At 43.7% G+C, this 18,299-nt stretch overlaps 1 protein-coding gene across 3 annotated transcripts in view; it reads left to right on the top strand.

The window, feature by feature from the left end:
- LOC142295052 (two pore channel protein 2-like) overlaps positions 1-14,978 on the top strand; it is a 75,512-nt gene extending 60,534 nt beyond the window's left edge. For 2 of the 3 annotated variants that reach the window (XM_075338123.1, XM_075338122.1), the window contains exons 12-19: positions 124-188; positions 3,501-3,588; positions 5,075-5,144; positions 6,414-6,633; positions 8,678-8,768; positions 11,258-11,371; positions 11,825-11,934; positions 13,305-14,978. In XM_075338123.1, the coding sequence (XP_075194238.1) occupies positions 124-188; positions 3,501-3,588; positions 5,075-5,144; positions 6,414-6,633; positions 8,678-8,768; positions 11,258-11,371; positions 11,825-11,934; positions 13,305-13,450 (904 nt within the window). In that variant the 3' untranslated portion in view covers positions 13,451-14,978. Of the gene's footprint in view, positions 1-123; positions 189-3,500; positions 3,589-5,074; positions 5,145-6,413; positions 6,634-8,677; positions 8,769-11,257; positions 11,372-11,824; positions 11,935-13,030; positions 13,103-13,304 lie in introns of all 3 variants that reach the window. The other variant, XR_012751349.1, reaches the window with a different exon arrangement.
- The last annotated feature ends 3,321 nt before the right edge of the window (positions 14,979-18,299 follow it).

Raw genomic sequence — 18,299 nt, 5'->3', positions numbered from 1 at the left:
CTCCGGATACACTGCAGAGCCAAAAAAGGTGGCAGCAGAGTTACTTTGAAACTACCAGACCTCATAGATGGGGGGGTACAGTGCTGTTATTGTGCTCATTGTGTATCTTTTGTCATTTGTAAGGTTTGATACTTTCATCATCATCGCTGCTCTTATCGCTACAACCGTGAACACAGCGATGAAATCAGGTATGTGGACATTTATCTCTGATTTTCTATTCTGCCGTATTTATGATCTCTAGTTATACTTTAAAATATATGATCTTTTCAGTTATCGGGCCGTATCTCATCCTGCATTGTTATATTCTTCTTTTCTTTCTTGCATTGGATGTCCGTTTGTTTAAATTTCTAAATTTTTAATTCCAGTACATAACAAGGTGAACTAGAGCACAATGTGACCGTATAGATCCCAACTAGAGATGAGTGGATCTTCCAAAATTCCTTTGAGATTCGCCCGAATTGGCTGGCAGGTTCGATTTGGCCAATGTCTCCAGACCCCATAATAATACAATATACGCATAATAAATGGAGCGACAGGAAGGGGTTAAAAATAATAAAGGATTACACTATCTGTCCTGGCACCGCAGCTCCCTGGCCAGTCTCCCGATCACTTCAGCTTTGATCTTCTTGTCTTCAGTCTCTTATCTGGAATCTTCCAGCGCTGACTAGACCTCACAATGTGGTCAACATGGGGCATAAAAAAGCAAGTGTGAGGGCCGGAAAGGGAGTTATGGTTGCCTAGTAAAGGTCAATGTAGTTATTTATTTTATTTTTTTCCACACCTTTTCTGTTCGTCATTTGCTGGATTTGTGAGCGATGAATCCCCCAAAATTTGGTTTCTAATGAAACCAAATCTTTCAAAAAATTTGGAGCAAATTTAAAAGGAGTCTGTTAGCCCAAGTTTACAGTATAAAATGAGCACATAGACTTGTCGGGGATTTAGCCCATTGCCCAAAAATTGCACCTTCAGTATTCTGTTTTAAAGAAACTGAAGGTTAATTATGATAATTCGTATCTTGGTGCACCTTGGTGTGGCCAAGAGACTCGGTCACTGATCCACCTACTGGTTTTGCTAGGCCTCGCCTCCCTCACTTACAGCACAAGCTTGCCTAGCGCAAGCAGTGTTTGCAGAGCTTTCAAATACAGTAACAATCGCTTACCCGAATACCTCCTCCTACCCCAGCGTAGAGCAGGGAAACCTCCATGAGAACAAGCACCCAAATTGCAATGAAAGATACTCTTCCACGGGGTGATCTTCCTTAGAAACATGGGCAGTTTGCACAATTTATGATTATATTAAAAATCTGTCCAATCAGATCTGCTCTGTAGAGTGGGGGATGGAAAGATTCCATTGGATATATGCAGTGTTCAGCATAAATGAGTACACCTCCTTTGAAAAGAAAGATTTTAATCAATAGCTCACTGAATACAACAACAGTTTCCAACATTTTGACGACTGTTTCATAGAACATTTTCATTTTCATTTTTGACCCATAACATGAAAGTAAGGTTAATAATATAACATTTATTAAAAATTTCACTCAAATTGGTTGCTTCACATCAAAAACTGCTACAGGTAGTATTTTGTTTGACTTTCATGATTTTAAAGGACAACACCAAGGTTGTCAACATATTGTTACATCTAGATTTTTCTATTCTTCAAGAATGACTGTTTTTAGAGCCTGGATGCTGACTGGAGAGTGGTCCTTAACTTGTCTCTTCAGAATTCCCCATAGGTGTCCGATAGGGTTCAGATTATGAGACACTCTTGGCCATTGAATTATTTTCTCCCTGTTCTTCTTCAGGAGTGCAACAGTGGCCTTAGTTGTGTGTTTTCCATCATTGTGATGTTGGAAAAGTTCATGTCTACCAAGGGCACGGAGTGATGACAGCATCTTCATTTTCAATATAGAGCAGTACATCTGTGAATTCATGATATCAATGAAATGTAGCTCCCTGACATGAGCAGCACTCATGCAGCCCCACATAAGGACACTGCCACCAGCAGTGTCACTGTAAGCACCATGCATTTTTCTTTGTACTCCTCATCTTTGGGATTCCATGCAGTTTTGAAGCTATCAGGTTCAAACATTTATCTTGGTCTCATCACTCCAGAATAGTGAGTCCCAGTAGTCTTCATATTTTTCAGCATAGAGCCTGGAAAATTGTAGGAGGGGATTTTTGTGCATGGGCTCAGCAGAGATTCCCTTCGTGGACGACACCTGCATGCTATTCCTTTGCAATGAATGCCATATTGTGTCATGGCAAACACTCACTCCGGTTGGGCTTTCTACTTCTTTAGTTACCTGCAGTGAACTTGCATGTCAATTTTCTTCTACCCTTCTCATCAGAAGAGACTCCTGTTTAAGTGTTAATTTCCATGGTGGGCCTGAACCATCTATGTGAGATGGTTGCAGTTCAATCTTTGTTACATTTTTGTTATATCAATTTTGCTACAGTATCCTGACTCATAAGTAAGGCTTTGCTGCAACATTTCTCTTCCATATGGTGCCATTGCTGACAGCAGGAAATGGGAAGGGGATATCTTTATGTAATTCCCTTTTTATAGTTCTTTGTCTGCTGGACGTGTGGTTAATGAATAATTAGACTTGCCATTGGTTGGTTTCTTGTTCCAAAGACTTTCATTGGGGGTGCTCATTTTGCAACATGGTCTTGAATACATTTTTTTTTAATTTGTGCAGAAAAAAAAACCCAAAACAAATTTTGTTTGCAATCCATGGCTCACATTTGTGGGACTGTTTTGTAGTATAGGATCCCATAAAAAATGTTGATTAAAAGAAACTAAATGTTTTCTGACATCTGTTGGGGTATACTTATTTATGCTGAGCACTGTATATATGCATCTTTTGGGCCCAACTTTTTTTTTTTTTATTATTATTGGTCTCTCCATCTGTGAGACATTGAATGATGCTGCCACCTGTTGGTGGCGCTAATTATAATTACAACAACCCCCTATGTCAGCAGTACTGAGGAGGGGAGATGCCCACTGGTCACCAGTTGCCCACTACTGTCCTTGTGTTTGCTAGAAGTGGTATTTTTTAAATTTGGGACATCTTCCCGGTTTGTTCTCTGTCTCTCTTCTCACAAAATTATAAAGAAGAGCAAATACGAAGACCTATGGCAGAGCGCAATGCGGCACCCGTGCATTGCGTGATCTCAACGGCCACTGGGCACTCTCCGGTTGCTGCTCCAAGATGGGGAGTGCAGTGGAGTCTTAGCTTATTTGATATAGAAAAATTTTGCTTACTTTCTAAATGAGTTAATTTCTCAAATTAAATTGAAATAGTTCTAACTTTCACCTTCTGATCTGTGTGCAGTGTGAATAAATTAAGAGATTTCCAAATAATTGTATTCTTTTTTTCATTACAGTTTTTATCCATTATTTCTATGTGTTTTGTATTTTGCCACTTTCAAATGTGGTTGGGAGAATGTAACATGACAGCTAATGACAGCTAATTGTGGAATATTGTCACTTTGCAGTGAGTCTATATAGCAGTCAAGATATCCTAGACATTGTCTTCATTCTTCGTGTCCTCCGGCTCATTAGGATCATTGACAGCTTTCAGAGGTATTACTAATTCTGAGTTATCTGCCATCATGTATCATTAGCCAAATTACAGGTAACTAAACACACATTGCTTAGTGATGATCATTTTTTTTAAAAAGAGGGTTCACTTTTATCTGACTGCTTAAATGTCACTGAGACGTTCAGAAGATGTTTTGGTGAGGGCCCGTGACCTCCACCAGCTAAAACAAATTTAAAGAAACTCCATCTGTAATCAGAATATCCCATTTCCTGAAATAGGACTTTAAAGGGAATTTATCAGCAGGTTTTTGTGTTGTAATCTGAAGACAGCATTAGATAGGAGTTAAAATAAAGAATTCAGCAATGTGTCACTTATCACGCTGTGTGTTGTTGTTTACTTATAATGAAGGTTTTCTCACTATTTGATTTTCACTGCTGTGACTAGGTGACACTGGAGCCCATGTCAAACCATGCCCTCTCCTGTGATAAGCAACTAACAGTCAATAGACTGTGCACATAGAGAGCATGATGTGGGCGGAATTAGCTTTCTCAGCTCTGCTTCATCCTACGGCAAAGAACTCTGTTTGTGTTAAAAGTACTGCATTCACTAAACTAAGTGATACATCTTTGGATTCAGGGTCTCTTTTCCTACATTATGCTGCTCTCAGATAAGGTATCAAAAACCTGATGATAGACTCCCTTTAATATGCATACCTTCCCATTTCATTTAAAGGGGTTGTCCCATATCCCATGTGCATTTTAATTAATGGATCTTGGAATAATAATACGCTCCACAATTGGATGTATTTAAAAAAAAAAATATATTTATATATTGTACAAAGATATTCGTATAAATGAGCCCTGCTACGTACTGTGTGTTCATTTCTGTGTCCGACCATGTAGAGCTGCTCCAGTTCATGGTGGGCAACAGGCTGCTGACCCGGGGAGTAAGCATAAGTCACTTATAAGTGAGTATACATAAACACAGAAAGGACTTGCAAGCGCTGCTCCTGTGATAAAAAAAGACAGGGAAATGTGTTACCTTAGTAAGTGAGTATTTACGCTGGGTCTCCAGCCCTCTAAGCGCAACATAAATTAAGTCTGTGGCATAGGATCTCCAGTAGAGATGGGCGCACTGGCAGATTTTCGGGTTCGCCAGGTCTGGCTGGACTTGACTTAAAAACCAAAACAAAATCCATTTTGGGACTGAACTTGACCTGAACTTGAGCCCGGACACCAAACCCCCATATAAGACCCGAAATTTAGTGCTATATAATGGTGTTAGTAGGGGCTAGCGAGGTGCAAAAGGAAGCAAGATGGGGATTAAAGCAGGACAATTATACTTACCGAGTTTCCATGCCGCTGTCACACTGCTTCCAGGTCAGCTCATTAAGGCTTATGAATATTCACTGCTTTCCCCGCCCACCCTCAGTGATAGCAACGTATCTGTGATTAGTTGAAATCAGATTGCGTGCTCACCCTCTGTGCCGGCATCTGATTTATTTTATTTTTTTATTTTCATTTTCAGGTTTCGGGTCATCATGAACACATTATTAAACATCTTTCCCACCATGTTGACTTTTTGTGGCATTATCCTAGTATGTATCTTTTTCATCTCATTACTTCTATGCTTATATGCTACACAAATGGTGTGTGTGTGTGTGTGTGTGTGTGTGTGTGTGTGTGTGTGTGTGTATATATAGATTGATTTCTATACCATATTTTTCGGACTATAAGACACACCCTGGTTTTAGAGGAGGAAAATAGGAAAATAAAATATTAAGCAAAAAATGTGGTCATGAAACACTTATGGGGCGAATATCTGCTGCTGACACTGTTATGGGGGTAATGTCCCCAAATTCTCTACTAAGGTACCCCATCCTGCCTTGTATATATGTCCCTCATCCTGCTCATATCCCCCTCATCCTGCTCATATCCCCCCCATCCTGCTCATATACTCCCATCCTGCTCATATACTCCCATCCTGCTCATATACCCCCATATCCTGCTCATATACCCCCATATCCTGCTATATACCCCCATCCTGCTATATACCCCCATCCTGCTCATATACCCCATCCTGCTATATGGCCTGTATCCTGTGGCACAGAAAAAAAATAAATGTTTATACTCGCCTTTCCTCACTCCAGCAGCATCGCTCGTCCTCCTGTCTGTGCCAGCAGCAGCGCCGCTGACCTGTGTGGAGCCGTTCCCTGCAGCATCGCGATGTCCTCCTGTCTGACTGCTCGCTGATGTGTGTAGAGAGCGGGGATGACGTCATCGCTGTGCTCACCGTTCTCTACACAGATCAGCGGGCTGGCAGACAGGAGGACATCTCGATGCTGCAGGGAATGGCGAGTATAACGTACCTATTTACTGCCCCCCGCGCTGATGATGATGCTCGGGGGGCAGTGAATACAGCCACACATAATCACTCCAGGCTGTAGTTGCCAGGGGTGATCACGCGGGCTGGCTGTTTACTATACGCTCATCCCCCGCCCATCATCCCGCCCACCTGTCAGCGTCTGCTTCAGCACTGAGGGATGATGGGCGGGAGAATGCATGCATATGCATTCCGCTGATGACCGGCTCCACCGCAGCAGCCTCATTCCTCGCAGCCACATTCAGACTATAAGACGCACCCCCCACTTTCCCCCATCATTTGGTGGAAACAAAGTGCGTCTTATAGTCCGAAAAGTACAGTATATATTTAGCTAGTTTTTCTTTTTGATACTTTCTTAGAGATTTATTAAAACTAGGACAGGCCACATATTTGTACTGACACGCATGCCAATTCCTTCCATTTTGTTATAGTAAAGAGGTTGCAGTACATTGTGCCTATCGTAAACTAATTTTTCTCTTCGTAGACTATATACTATGTTTTTGCCATTATCGGGATGGAACTTTTCAAGAATAAAATCCGTTTCTTTCCTGAAAACTCCACTGATCCTTACGCACAGGACTGTGGAGCAAAAGCTTTGAGGGATTCTTCATTTGCCAAAAGCAAATACTGCAAGAATAACTTCAACGACTTGGGTTCTGCCTTCGTTGTTCTAGTGGAGCTGACTGTGGTTAACCAGTGGCATGATATCCTTTTATTATACTGATATTTTGTATTTGGCACTACATAATAACATTTCAAATAAGTGTGTGAATATCTGCTGTTTGTATGAATGTAGAGAATTTTCCTGAGAACACAGAGTGTATAGCCCAGGTGATTGGCTGATCGCAGCTTCAAGTCCCCTAAAAAAATATAAAAAAAGTCGCCGCAGAAGTTCAAATCCCCCCCCCCTTTGCCCCATTAAAAATAAAACAATTTTTTTTTTAAATAGACTTTTTTGGCATCGCATCATTTAGGAATATCTGATCTATCAAAATATACAATTAAATTAATCTGATTGCTAAATGATGTAATGAAAAAAAAAATCAAAACTCTAGAATTTTTTGGGTGGCACCGCAACATTGCAATAAAATGCATTAAAAGGCGATCGAAACTAGGTATCTAATCCAAAATGGTATATGTAAGACTATGTGCCCACATATGTGCGCTCTGCACCGCAGCGTAACGTCACTGTATGTCCACTTCAGAGCGCAGCTGAAAAGCTCCGTTCTGAAACTTTACCGACTGCAGAATTGGTGCGCTCTGGATGCTGCCTCTCCCTATAGACAGAATGGAGACAGCATGCAGAGCGCACAAAAGAAGTGACATGTTGCTTTTTAGAACGCAGCGATTTGGCAGCATGCAAATCGCTGCGTTCTAAAACGCCACGTGGGCATGGATTATGCACAATATTCATAGATTGTGCAGGGGACGCAGAACGCACGAAATTACGCTGCAGTGCAGATCTCAGCGTAGCTGCATGCAATACGCACACGTGGGCACAGAGCCAAAAAATGTCCCCTCTGGGGTTATGGTACCCTTCTATCTTACCCCTTTTTGCCCATCAAAGACATTTCTCCAGTCCAGCTTTTTAGTGTTTTTTCACTCTCATTCTTCAGGATTGAATGTTCGGCTCCCTCCTTTCGCCTTAGCAAAATTCTCTGTCTTTTCACTTTAATGTGGAGATTGCTCTGCTTCCTAGGTAGTTCGCCTTTCATCAACCTGAGAGGTTCTTACATAGTCGGACATAGTCAGAGCAATGTACCTCTACCTGTCTCACACAGCTCCTTTTGGATGTCTTGTGGATCATCCCAGTATTCTCTGGCAGAGGTTCGACTGCTTTTAGGGTGACCATTGCTCCCTGGATTAGATCAGCCATTAGCAAGGCTTATAGTTTTTGGTGCCAGTGCACTTTTGGTTTCTCGCTTGGATTATTTTCTTTTAATGCTTTTGGCTTCTCTTATGCTTTCTCACTAAACTGATTAGGCCTGATGCTCGCGGTTGAGATTTAAGGGGGCTTTACACGGTAGCGATATCGCTAGCAATTTCTAGCGATATCGAGCGTGTAAGTACCCGCCCCCGTCACGCATGCGATTGTGATCGCTGCCATCGCGAACATTATCGCTACGGCAGCGTCACACGTACTTACCTGGTCGTCGTCGTCGCTGTGACTGCCGAACAATCCCTCCTTCAAGGGGGAGGGACGTTTGGTATCACAGCGACGTCACCGCAACGTCACTAAGCGGCCGGCCAATCAAAGCGGAGGGGCGGAGATGAGCAGGACGTAACATCCCACCCACCTCCTTCCTTACGCATTGGGGCCGGCGGCAGGTAAGGAGACATTCCTCGCTCCTACAGTGTCACACATAGCGATGTGTGCTGCCGCATGAGCGATGAGCAACATGGATAAACAACCCTTACCGATTTTTGAGTTTGGGATGACCTCTCCATGGTGAACGATTTTCACCATTTTTGAGGTTGCTTAAGGTTGCTGGTAAGTATCACACGCTGCGATATCATTAATGACGCCGGATGTGCGTCACTAACAACGTGACCCCGACGATAAAACATTAATGATATCGTAGCGTGTAAAGACCCCTTAAGTCTGCAGGGCAGGAGACAATTTCATTTAGGATGTAATAATAGCCAGTAGTTTATCCCATGGTTACTGTGTCCCCCAATGAAGACTACAAGCAAAAGATTTTACGGCGAATACCAGAAGTCTTGGCTTTACTTTTCTTAACATCCTACTTCTTGCTACTGGGTTTGCTCTTGTGACCCATCCAACGGCAAAATTGTATTTCATTGCTTTTCATGTGGTGGTTGTCATCATGATTATCAAGTAAGTATTTAGAAAATGCAGTTCATTGTGCACCATTTTTTTACAGGACTGATCTCTTGCTCAGGTTCATGAGTAATTGTAATGGTATGGAGCCAATTTGGGGATTGTAAGCGAAAAGAATGAGGGTTTGTTCAGATGACCTTTTTTTCTTCGGTTAATTTACTGTCAATATGTGAAACATACATCACACAGACTAATTGTAGCCTGTCTACTAGGGTACATGAGCATTATTGTGGCTCTCAAATCTAAATTCCCTATCAGTATGTCTTTTGGAGTCACTCTTCCAGTAATAATGTCCTGCATCTTGAATCTCTTTGAGTAATAATGTCCAACATCCTGTACCCCTTCTAGTATGAGTGTTCCCTATGCTGGGCCCCTTCCAGTAATAATGTCCCCCATTTTGAGCCTGTTGCAGTAATAATGTTCAACATCCTGTGTCCTTTCTAGTAAGAATGTTCCCCGTCCTGGGCCCATAGCAGTAATAATGTCCCTTACTGATATAACGTTCTTCATTGTGGTCTCCTTCCTGGTATAATGTACCCCTCCTGGGCCTAGTCTGTAATAGTTCCCCGTTCTGTCGCTCTTCTTTAATACATTTAAAAAAGAAACAAAAACAAATTCTTCTCACCTTCCCATGCTCCCATGATGTGCAATATCCTCTTCCATAGCCAGCTCAGAGGCCAGCAGCTGTTTCTGGCATGTCTGTCACAGGAGGCGCATGATGTCACTGCTATGCGCCGCCCATGACGTCAGCTGCCGGCCTCTGATTGGCTGGCGGAGTATTTTACGGTGCAGGGAGCCGGTGGGTCTCTACATCACAAAACATTTTAGCTAGATTTGCATCCTTGCACGTACATCCAGCTTAAATAGGCACTGGCATCTGCGAACCCCACACTCGCACAGGGTGTGTAATGGTCACACCCTCTGGGACTGCAATTGTTCTGCACCCTTCTGCAATGCAGACAAAAATACGAGTTGCACACAGATCCAGACACGTACAATTTGTGGGCATGACTGCCTGATTATTACAATCTCAATCTCCAGCCTGATGCACACTGTAGAGAATTGCATTTTGTAAGATTTACAGTTAAAGAAGATTGGACCAAAACACAATATACGCACTATTTTTTTGCTGGTTTCTTTTTTTTCCATTAACAGGTATTTTTGTTTAAAGGGAACCTGACACATGAAAAAAAAACAAAAAACACTATTAACCTACACATATTTTCTGGCATCCGCTATTCTCCCTCCTGGTCCTTATTGCCGTCCCCCATCGCTCCTTTGCATAGCTGATGACGCCGCCCACTGCTCCAGCGGTCCCCGCGCATGCCCAGTGCCAGTCTCATGGGACTGAGCACAGTGTGACCGCTGGTGACGTGTGCACGGGCACGACATTATGGGTGGCGCTGTGATTGTCATCAGCAAGTGCCCGCCCATAATGTCGTGCCTGCGCTTTCCCCTCTGCCTCCACCGTTCTGCGCAAGCACTGGCCATATGGCCCCACGTCACCTCTCATCTATTTCCTGCTCCAGGGAAAGATGGGTAAGAGGTGACGTGGGGTCATATGGCCAGCGCTTGCGCAGAACGGTGGAGGTAGAGGGGAAAGCGCAGGCACGACATTATGGGCGGGTACTTGCTGATGACAATCACAGCGCCGCCCATAATGTCATGCCCGCGCACACGTCACCAGCGGTCACACTGTGCTCAGTCCCGTGAGACTGGCACTGGGCATGCGCGGGGACCGCTGGAGCAGTGGGCGGCGTCATCAGCTATGCAAAGGAGTGATGGGGGACGGCAATAAGGACCAGGAGAGAGAATAATGGAAGCCAGAAAGCCCGCCCCCGTGACTATAAAAAAAGATTGCCATACGAAAAGGTAAGACTTTATAAAGTCTTTATTTTGGTCTCACAGGGGGTACAATAATAACAGGAACCTTGCTAGAATGCAGCACAGGAGCTGCAGAGGGGGAATCTTTTAGGTTTTGGGCGAAATTTCTGCTGACAGGTTCCCTTTAAACTAACTATTCTGGTAAATAAGTGTGTACTAGGTTATTGCTTACTTTAATTAAAGAGATTGTCCACTATTTAAACAATGATAACCCATCCTTAGGTTAGGTCATCCGTATCTGATCAGCCAGAGACTGACACTCTGCACCCCCGCCGAATCAGTTGTTCTTGGTACCGGCGGCCGCTGTCTGTGGCCTGAAATGCTCCGTTCTGGAGCTGCTCCATTTTCTGATATACCAAATCAATAGGAGGTGGATGTGCAGTAACTGGCCGAGGCCACTATCAGAAGACTGACCTGCTCCGGATCTGAGCATTTCTGGCTACCTGCTGCCGCCAGCACTGAGAACAACTGATCGGCGTGAATGCAGGATGCTGGACCTTGGCCTATCGAACGTTGATGACCTGTCCTAAAGATGGGTCATCAATATTTAAGAACTGGAAACCTCTTTAACAACAAGAAATCCACTGTGCTTTGGTTTTCAGCATATTTGTAGCATTTATTTTGGAAGCATTTTTTGTGGAATACTCCTTGGAGAAAAGTGAAATTGAAACCGCCATTGAAAAGAAGATTCAGGAGCTAGGAATGGCCGTACAGGAGTGAGTGATATGTCTTCTGTTCCTTTTGCATGCCATGTTACTGTACGTTCAGGATATAGTCAGTTTCTATTAAAGATAAGATTGTAATTTATTAAACATTTCTTTCTTTATGTTGTTTTTATAGCACCAGCTATATTGTGCAGCTCTGTAGAGAGATTGTCCTCACGGCTGTACAGAGATTGTCCATCAGTTCTTGTCCCTATTGGGGCTCATAATCAAATAACTTTCTAGGATCGACTTGATGACCCCTTTGCATTTTCCTGTTTTTTGTTTTTTTTATTTAATGACCTATGAACTTTAGCTATTTTACCACCATATCGAACACTTTATAGCAATTTTTACATTCATGGTCGATTATACAGTATGTCCCTATTTTTGTTTTATGTATTTTTTTAATTTTTGTGTGACATTCAATATTGTTATCTCATAAAATGTTATATTTATGTTACGCAGGGACGATATTCCCGCTAGAACTTTAGTCGACAACATGGACAACTGTGAAAATGATCTTGGAGGGTTTGAAGAGAACCAGAAAGGACTGATGTTTCAGATTGCCTCAAAACGTATGTTTGTCCTTCTTTTTTTTTTTTTTTTCTTTTTAATTTATTTAAATGATTAGTAAGTTTTAAAGGAGGATTTTTTGAGAAAATAGAAAAAAAATCCTTTAAATTAAAAGAAAAAAAAAAATAAAACCTTTTGCAAAACCAGAAACAGATTGGGATTTCACAGAAGCAGTTGCCCCAGCCTCCTTAGTTCTTTCTTCCTTTAGCTGGAACACTTTACTGTGGGGAGACCTTCCTCCCAACATTATTGTTGTACACCTCCATCCCTCCCAAGTGTGTAACATGACAGCAGTAGTGTTGCACGCAGCGTTATGTCAGTATACACTGCTTTCGCGCACACCCAGTACGTGGCTAACTTTTTGTCTTCCTCTCTTTTTTTGTTCATTCCAAACCGCTTACTACTCTAAGTACATCACTCCCATCTTAAAGGGGTAGTGCACTACTCAGCATTAGTGGCCACATTGCTGTAAAACTCATAGGGAAGGATTTTCTCAAATACCTTGTGTAGTACATTGTGCCTCTGAGCGGTGCTATTGCGGTCCGGTCATCCCCATTAAGTGACCAACGAGTTCTTTGACCAAACATCACCGAGGCGGGCCCCAGTGTCAATGAGTAATTGGGCTGTGGGTAGAGTTTTACCGCTCATCACAGCCCAGCATCACAGTCCAGCTTTCTCCTGCGCTGCAGAACACCGCAAGCAGTAGTGATGCTGGGGATGAGCAGGCCGCAGTAGTACCACTCAGAGGCAAAATGTACTACACCAGGTATTTGAGAAAAGCCTTCCCTTTGAGTTTTACAGCGATGTGGCCACTAATGCTGAGTAGTGAACCACGTCTTTAACCACAAAACTCCTACCACCATCTGGGTTGGACGGCTGTAACCCCTTCTCTCCCAGCTGTCTATTCTACCGCACATCAGATCTGCAATAAACCGTATCAAACAATACGCAGCATTTCTATACATTATAACATGTGAACACATTAGTATATCACATTAAAGCATCCAACTTTTCTATAGCAATATCTTCAGGGTAAGGTAGCCATCTTTTCACTATATTTGTATTGCAGTCTCTTACCACCATCTTTGTATCTTCTAGGATGTGAGGGACTGGAGTAGTGGATTTCAGTCAGAAGTTTCATCAGAAGATTGAGTTATTTGTTAAGATAGGGTACGCTGTGATAATCTCCTGCATCGTAGCACATCACCTTTTGGAGAATAGGGACCTACGTGATGTTCTTGATATTTTGGTTACACAGTCCATTATAACCAGGCAGTAAGATTATGGATATTCTGGACATTTATACATATATATTGGGAAACTTTTCACATATAGCTCATAAATAACTTGATTTTATCCCTTTGTCTTTCAGGCTATAGGACGGTGGATGCCTTACTGCAGCGTATGTTTGAGGCCGAAATACCTCCAGAACATGAAGGGCCACCAATGGAGGACATTTTGAATTTGTCACCTAATGACTTTTATATTGAAAACCCAACATTCAATTCAGCAGCCTAGTATACAGAGGATAGAGAGCAAGTCAGACTGGGGAGAATGGTATATAGACTGTACGGAGAATCCCAGAAATGCTGCTGCCTACAGATGCATTAATAGATGTATTTATTTTTATACAGAATAATGTTTTTTAGTATGTAAAGGGAAAAAGACCAAATAATGGAATAATGAAACCAAATAAATGTCTTCTGTGGCAGGATAAGGGCACATCACCACTTTGGGCAACTTTGCACAAAACACTTCCTAAGGGCTCCTTTGAATGGCTATATTTGTGGTTGTGTTTTTGCTACGGAATCTCGTTTATTTTAGTATGTAAAGCACAGACCGCATGATCATAAACCCACAAATATAGTGGTGTACGGACCCCCTTACTCACATTCACATATTGGCAGGTTTTGGTTACCCACAGAAATGGTTTCCTCCAGTGTTTATAGGGGTTGTGTGCAACTATTGTTTTTTCATCAAGATTTTGTATTTTTGCAGTATACTTATTAATCATGTCCTTACTGACCCTTTTTACCTATTTGTGATTCCAGATCCCAGCATCTAGCCTAATCGTACATCATGCACGTGATTTTCCCCCGCTTTCATCCTTACCCAATGGATTAACGCAGTGCACACGTGATACAAAAATAGCACATGCAACCTGAGAAATTAACACTTTAGCCGACCCGTTTGCTGCACATCACTTATGATGACAATCTAGATTAGGGGAGACCTGAAAAGGTGAATACCACGCGCATGATGTGCAGCTTGTGATCTGGCACATCACTTAGGAGGGAACTACACCTCTCATTTCCACGGTGGTAATGTGAGAATATGCTTAATAAGTCACTGAGATATGTGACTCAATAAAATTTAGTCCAAGACATCCCCTTTAGATGAACACTTTGGGTGAAACTGATCATGTGTATTGTAAAGACACAACAATTCTTTCCTTGGTGTTCTATTAACCTTGTCATGCCTGGTTCCAGAAATAACACGGTGGATATGTTTTGCCTTTAGTATTCCTTTTAGATTAGATTTCTACATATAGTCCTGATCCAGATTTCTGATCCAGTCAGAGATGTGGAGACATAACTAAGGTAAAATATGTATTTGCTGTGGGGTTTTTTTTGACCCACTGTTAACTTTGATGTAACAAGACATGTGTGAATTGAGCCTGAGAAAGTAGCTAGTCAGTCACCGTAGCCTCAAAACCACTTCATTCTCCTAACACGTCGTGCCTCAATATTTGTATTATATGCACTTTTTATTTTTAACTAGAGTGACCTTTCCATTGATGATTAGATCAACTACTTCACTCTTGAAAATTGTTTATTGATGTCCAATGACTGATGATCTTTTTTTTATTAATCAAAAATTACCCATTATGTATCTTGCTACTAGTATGATTTACCAATGAGTATTCTTACCTGTGCCTTTTACATTTCCATCAACCAAATTATGAGAATATATTACTTATGCAAATCGAAACATAATTAATATGGAATATGTATGGATTTGTTATGTGTATGAATATATTTCTCTTTGTACAACCATTTTGTCTCTTGCATCACTTTTCAATAACCAGATAATGCGAAGTATTAGCTTTGATGTCTACACTACTTATCAAATATGTAAATATAACAAGTATGTACACTACAGGTCAAACGTTTAGGGTCACTTAGATATTTCCTTATTTTTGAAAGAAAAGCACTTTTTTTTTTTTTTTTTTCTTTTTTTCAATGGAGCTAACATTAAATTAAACAGAAATACACTCTATGGGGGCGTGGCTTGGACATGGTGGCGTGAGGAAGCAAACTGCCTGAGCTCCTACACCCACCGCCCGTATTCAGCTAATCTACAGCCTCTCCGCAATCTAATGCCGCCTAAAAGGAAGCCCCAGGGAGCACCCACCGCCGTGGCTGGAGCCGTGCGTCCAGGAGGAAGAATGGAGCGCTTTCTCAGCGGGCCGCCGCTGGAGATGAAGAGTGCGGGGAGCAGCGTTAAGATGGCGCCGGCTCCCACGCTGCGGCCCGCTGGAGGGGAATCCCCACATGCAGGGACGCTGCAGAAGCCAGCGGTTGCCAGCGCGAGCCCCCGCGACGGAGCGGGGACGAGAGCGGCAGCAGAGAGGGTGTCCCAGCCGATGGGAAGACACCACACGGCTGAAAAGCTCCACAGCGGGGACACCATGGGATCCACAGGGCACCGCGAGGAGGAAGGTGAGGAGAAGCGGAGGAGCGGGGGGGGAGGCCCAGAACATGGGGGCCCTGATAGACACACAGCACCTGGCCCAGTGTGTGAGAGCTGCCCCCTGCACTCACCAGAGGAATCCCCAGGCAGAGACATTCCAGCTATCTTCCTCCCTGTGAGGGGGCCTCCCCTGGGCAGCCCAGCTCTCTCCCCCACACATGCGAGCTCTGCTTATAATGCACCAGAAATACAGGCACTGAGGGAGTTAATCTTAGCTCTTCCAAGTAAAAGTGACCTAGATGCACTGGTCTGCAGAATAGAGCAATCTCATCAACAGGCCATCACGGCTGTGAGAGAGGAGATAGGGGCCCTGGACGACAGGGTCACAGCCACTGAACAGGCTCAAGATTCTCTGGAAAGCAGAGTCACACGGCTGGAGAAAGAATGTGTGGCCTACAATAATCGGTTTAAGTATATGACACTGCTGCTGGACGATCAAGAGAACAGAGGTCGTCGCAACAATATAAGAGTAAAAGGTACAGGACTGGCCCACTGAGTAGCTCTGTACCAAGGTGCAAGAAATATTTAACACAGTCACTAATAGACCACTGGATGCCACGTTTCTATGCGACAGAGTACACTGAGTTGCTAGGGCCACCCAGGGAGCCGGTGTGGCCGCACCAAGAGACGTTCTTTGCCATTTACACTTCTTCACGGACAAGTAGCAGATCCTGAGGAGGGCCTGTGAGTTCGGACCTGTAAAGATGGACGGTGCAGTTATTAAGCTTTTCTCTGATGTCTCCAGCCGCACACTTTACATGAGGCGTCAGCACCACCCACTCCTGGTTAAAATCAAGGAGGTGAACGCCTCTTACCGCTGGGGCCATCCGTTCCACCTTATTGTCCGGAAGGGGTCGTCTATCTTCCTATTGAAACATCATGCTGACCTGCCGGCCCTATACAAATTCCTGGATCTGCCGACCTCTCCATCCCAGACTGGCTATCCTGGGAGTCCATGAGCCCCCAGATGCAGAGGAGGGGAAAGATTCCAGGATCCATGCCAAGCGGTGGCAGTGGCTGAGAAATTTATAAGGCTCCGTTCTTGGATTGCTGATTTGGTGTATTGTGCTCATTTGCATTTTCTGGGGTAACTGTTCCAATGTGGGGGGAGGGGTGGAGGTGGGCCTTACATAAGGTCTGAAGGTGGTGGCGGTGGAGAGGCTGTTAGAATTCATAATAAGCATTGCCTTCTGTGGGTTTACAGGGGTGATAGCCAGTATATAGTAAGGTGGGGGGGGGGGGGCGGGTAGGCTCCATACGTGTGTTCATTTCCATCTTCGTTGAGACTGCCCTAGTAGGCCTAGGGCGGGCCCATAGGCCTGCAAGCTCTTTGAGAGCATCTTATCTTGGTTTCCGTTTTCTTTCTTTTTCTCCTTCTTCCGCCTAATTTCTTTCTTTTCCTTTTTCTCCTTTTTTCCCTCCCCTACTTCTACAACTCACCCTTTTCTTCCCTCTTCCCCTCAAAACCTTTCCCCGTGGTGTGTTTGTGCGTTTTGTCTTTGTCGTTTCCCCGTAGGTTCCTGTTGAAGCCACGAAGCAGATGTCCAAACCTGATCTTAGAGTGGGGTCCCCGAACGTCAAGGGCCTTCACAGCCCAGAGAAATGCTCAATCCTCCTGAACCTGCTCTGGAAAAGGCGACTTCAGGTAATCTTTCTACAAGAAACCCACTATAGCCTAGACAAGCCATATAAGCTGTCTGACCGGAGATACTAGACGGTCTACCACTCGCCATCACCTGATCCACGATCCAGGGGGACAAGCATTCTGGTTGCGAGCTCTCTGCCATGGGAGTTGATGGGGACCCACACGGACAGGGAGGGGAGACTGATCATGATAAAGGGTCGTGTCCAGTCCCAGGTCTTCACCTTTGCGGCCCTTTACCTTCCCAACACGGGGCAATGCTCTGCCCTGCTAAAATACCTGAACATCCTGGACGAGTTTTCAGAGGGCACGTTGATAATGGGAGGGGACTTTAATTTTATTATGGACCCAGAGTTAGATACTTCAAAGGGAGCCACCAATATGTCTAGAGCCGCTCATAGTCGGATCAAACGGGGGTTACACGAATACCACCTAGTCGATGTGTGGAGGGTGCAACACCCAACAGATAGAGACTATTCCTTCTACTCCGCTGTCCATAACACGTACTCAAGGCTGGACCACTTTTTTATCAAACACAGGGATCTCCACTGTCTGGTGGGTACTGAAATAGATGAGATAATGTTTTCTGACCACGCTTTAATAATCCTGGATGTCTCCCTGGTGCGCCCGTTGGTTAAACAAGGCCAATGGACATTGAATACTTCTTTGCTGGGGGACCGGGGGACCATGCAGGAGATACAGGAGGCGGTGGAGGAGTACTTAAACCTTTGCGCCCGGGGAGACACCACACCCGCAGTAACATGGGAAGCACATGAATGTGTAGTGAGAGGTCTGTTTATTAAACATGGAGCTCGGTTGAAACGGGAGAGAAACGCGGAAGTCGAGTCGCTATTGGCAGACATGCATGCGTTGGAGAGGATTCACAAAGACCGACTAGATGATGAGACCAAAACCCTTCTCTTTCAGAAAAGAGAAAAGTTGAAATCGCTACTTTCCAACAAAGCTAAAGCC

Source organism: Anomaloglossus baeobatrachus, chromosome 3 (assembly GCF_048569485.1).
Source record: "Anomaloglossus baeobatrachus isolate aAnoBae1 chromosome 3, aAnoBae1.hap1, whole genome shotgun sequence".
Classification (NCBI taxonomy): Eukaryota; Metazoa; Chordata; class Amphibia; order Anura; family Aromobatidae; genus Anomaloglossus; species Anomaloglossus baeobatrachus.
This window is presented reverse-complemented; position numbering and strand designations above follow the sequence as displayed.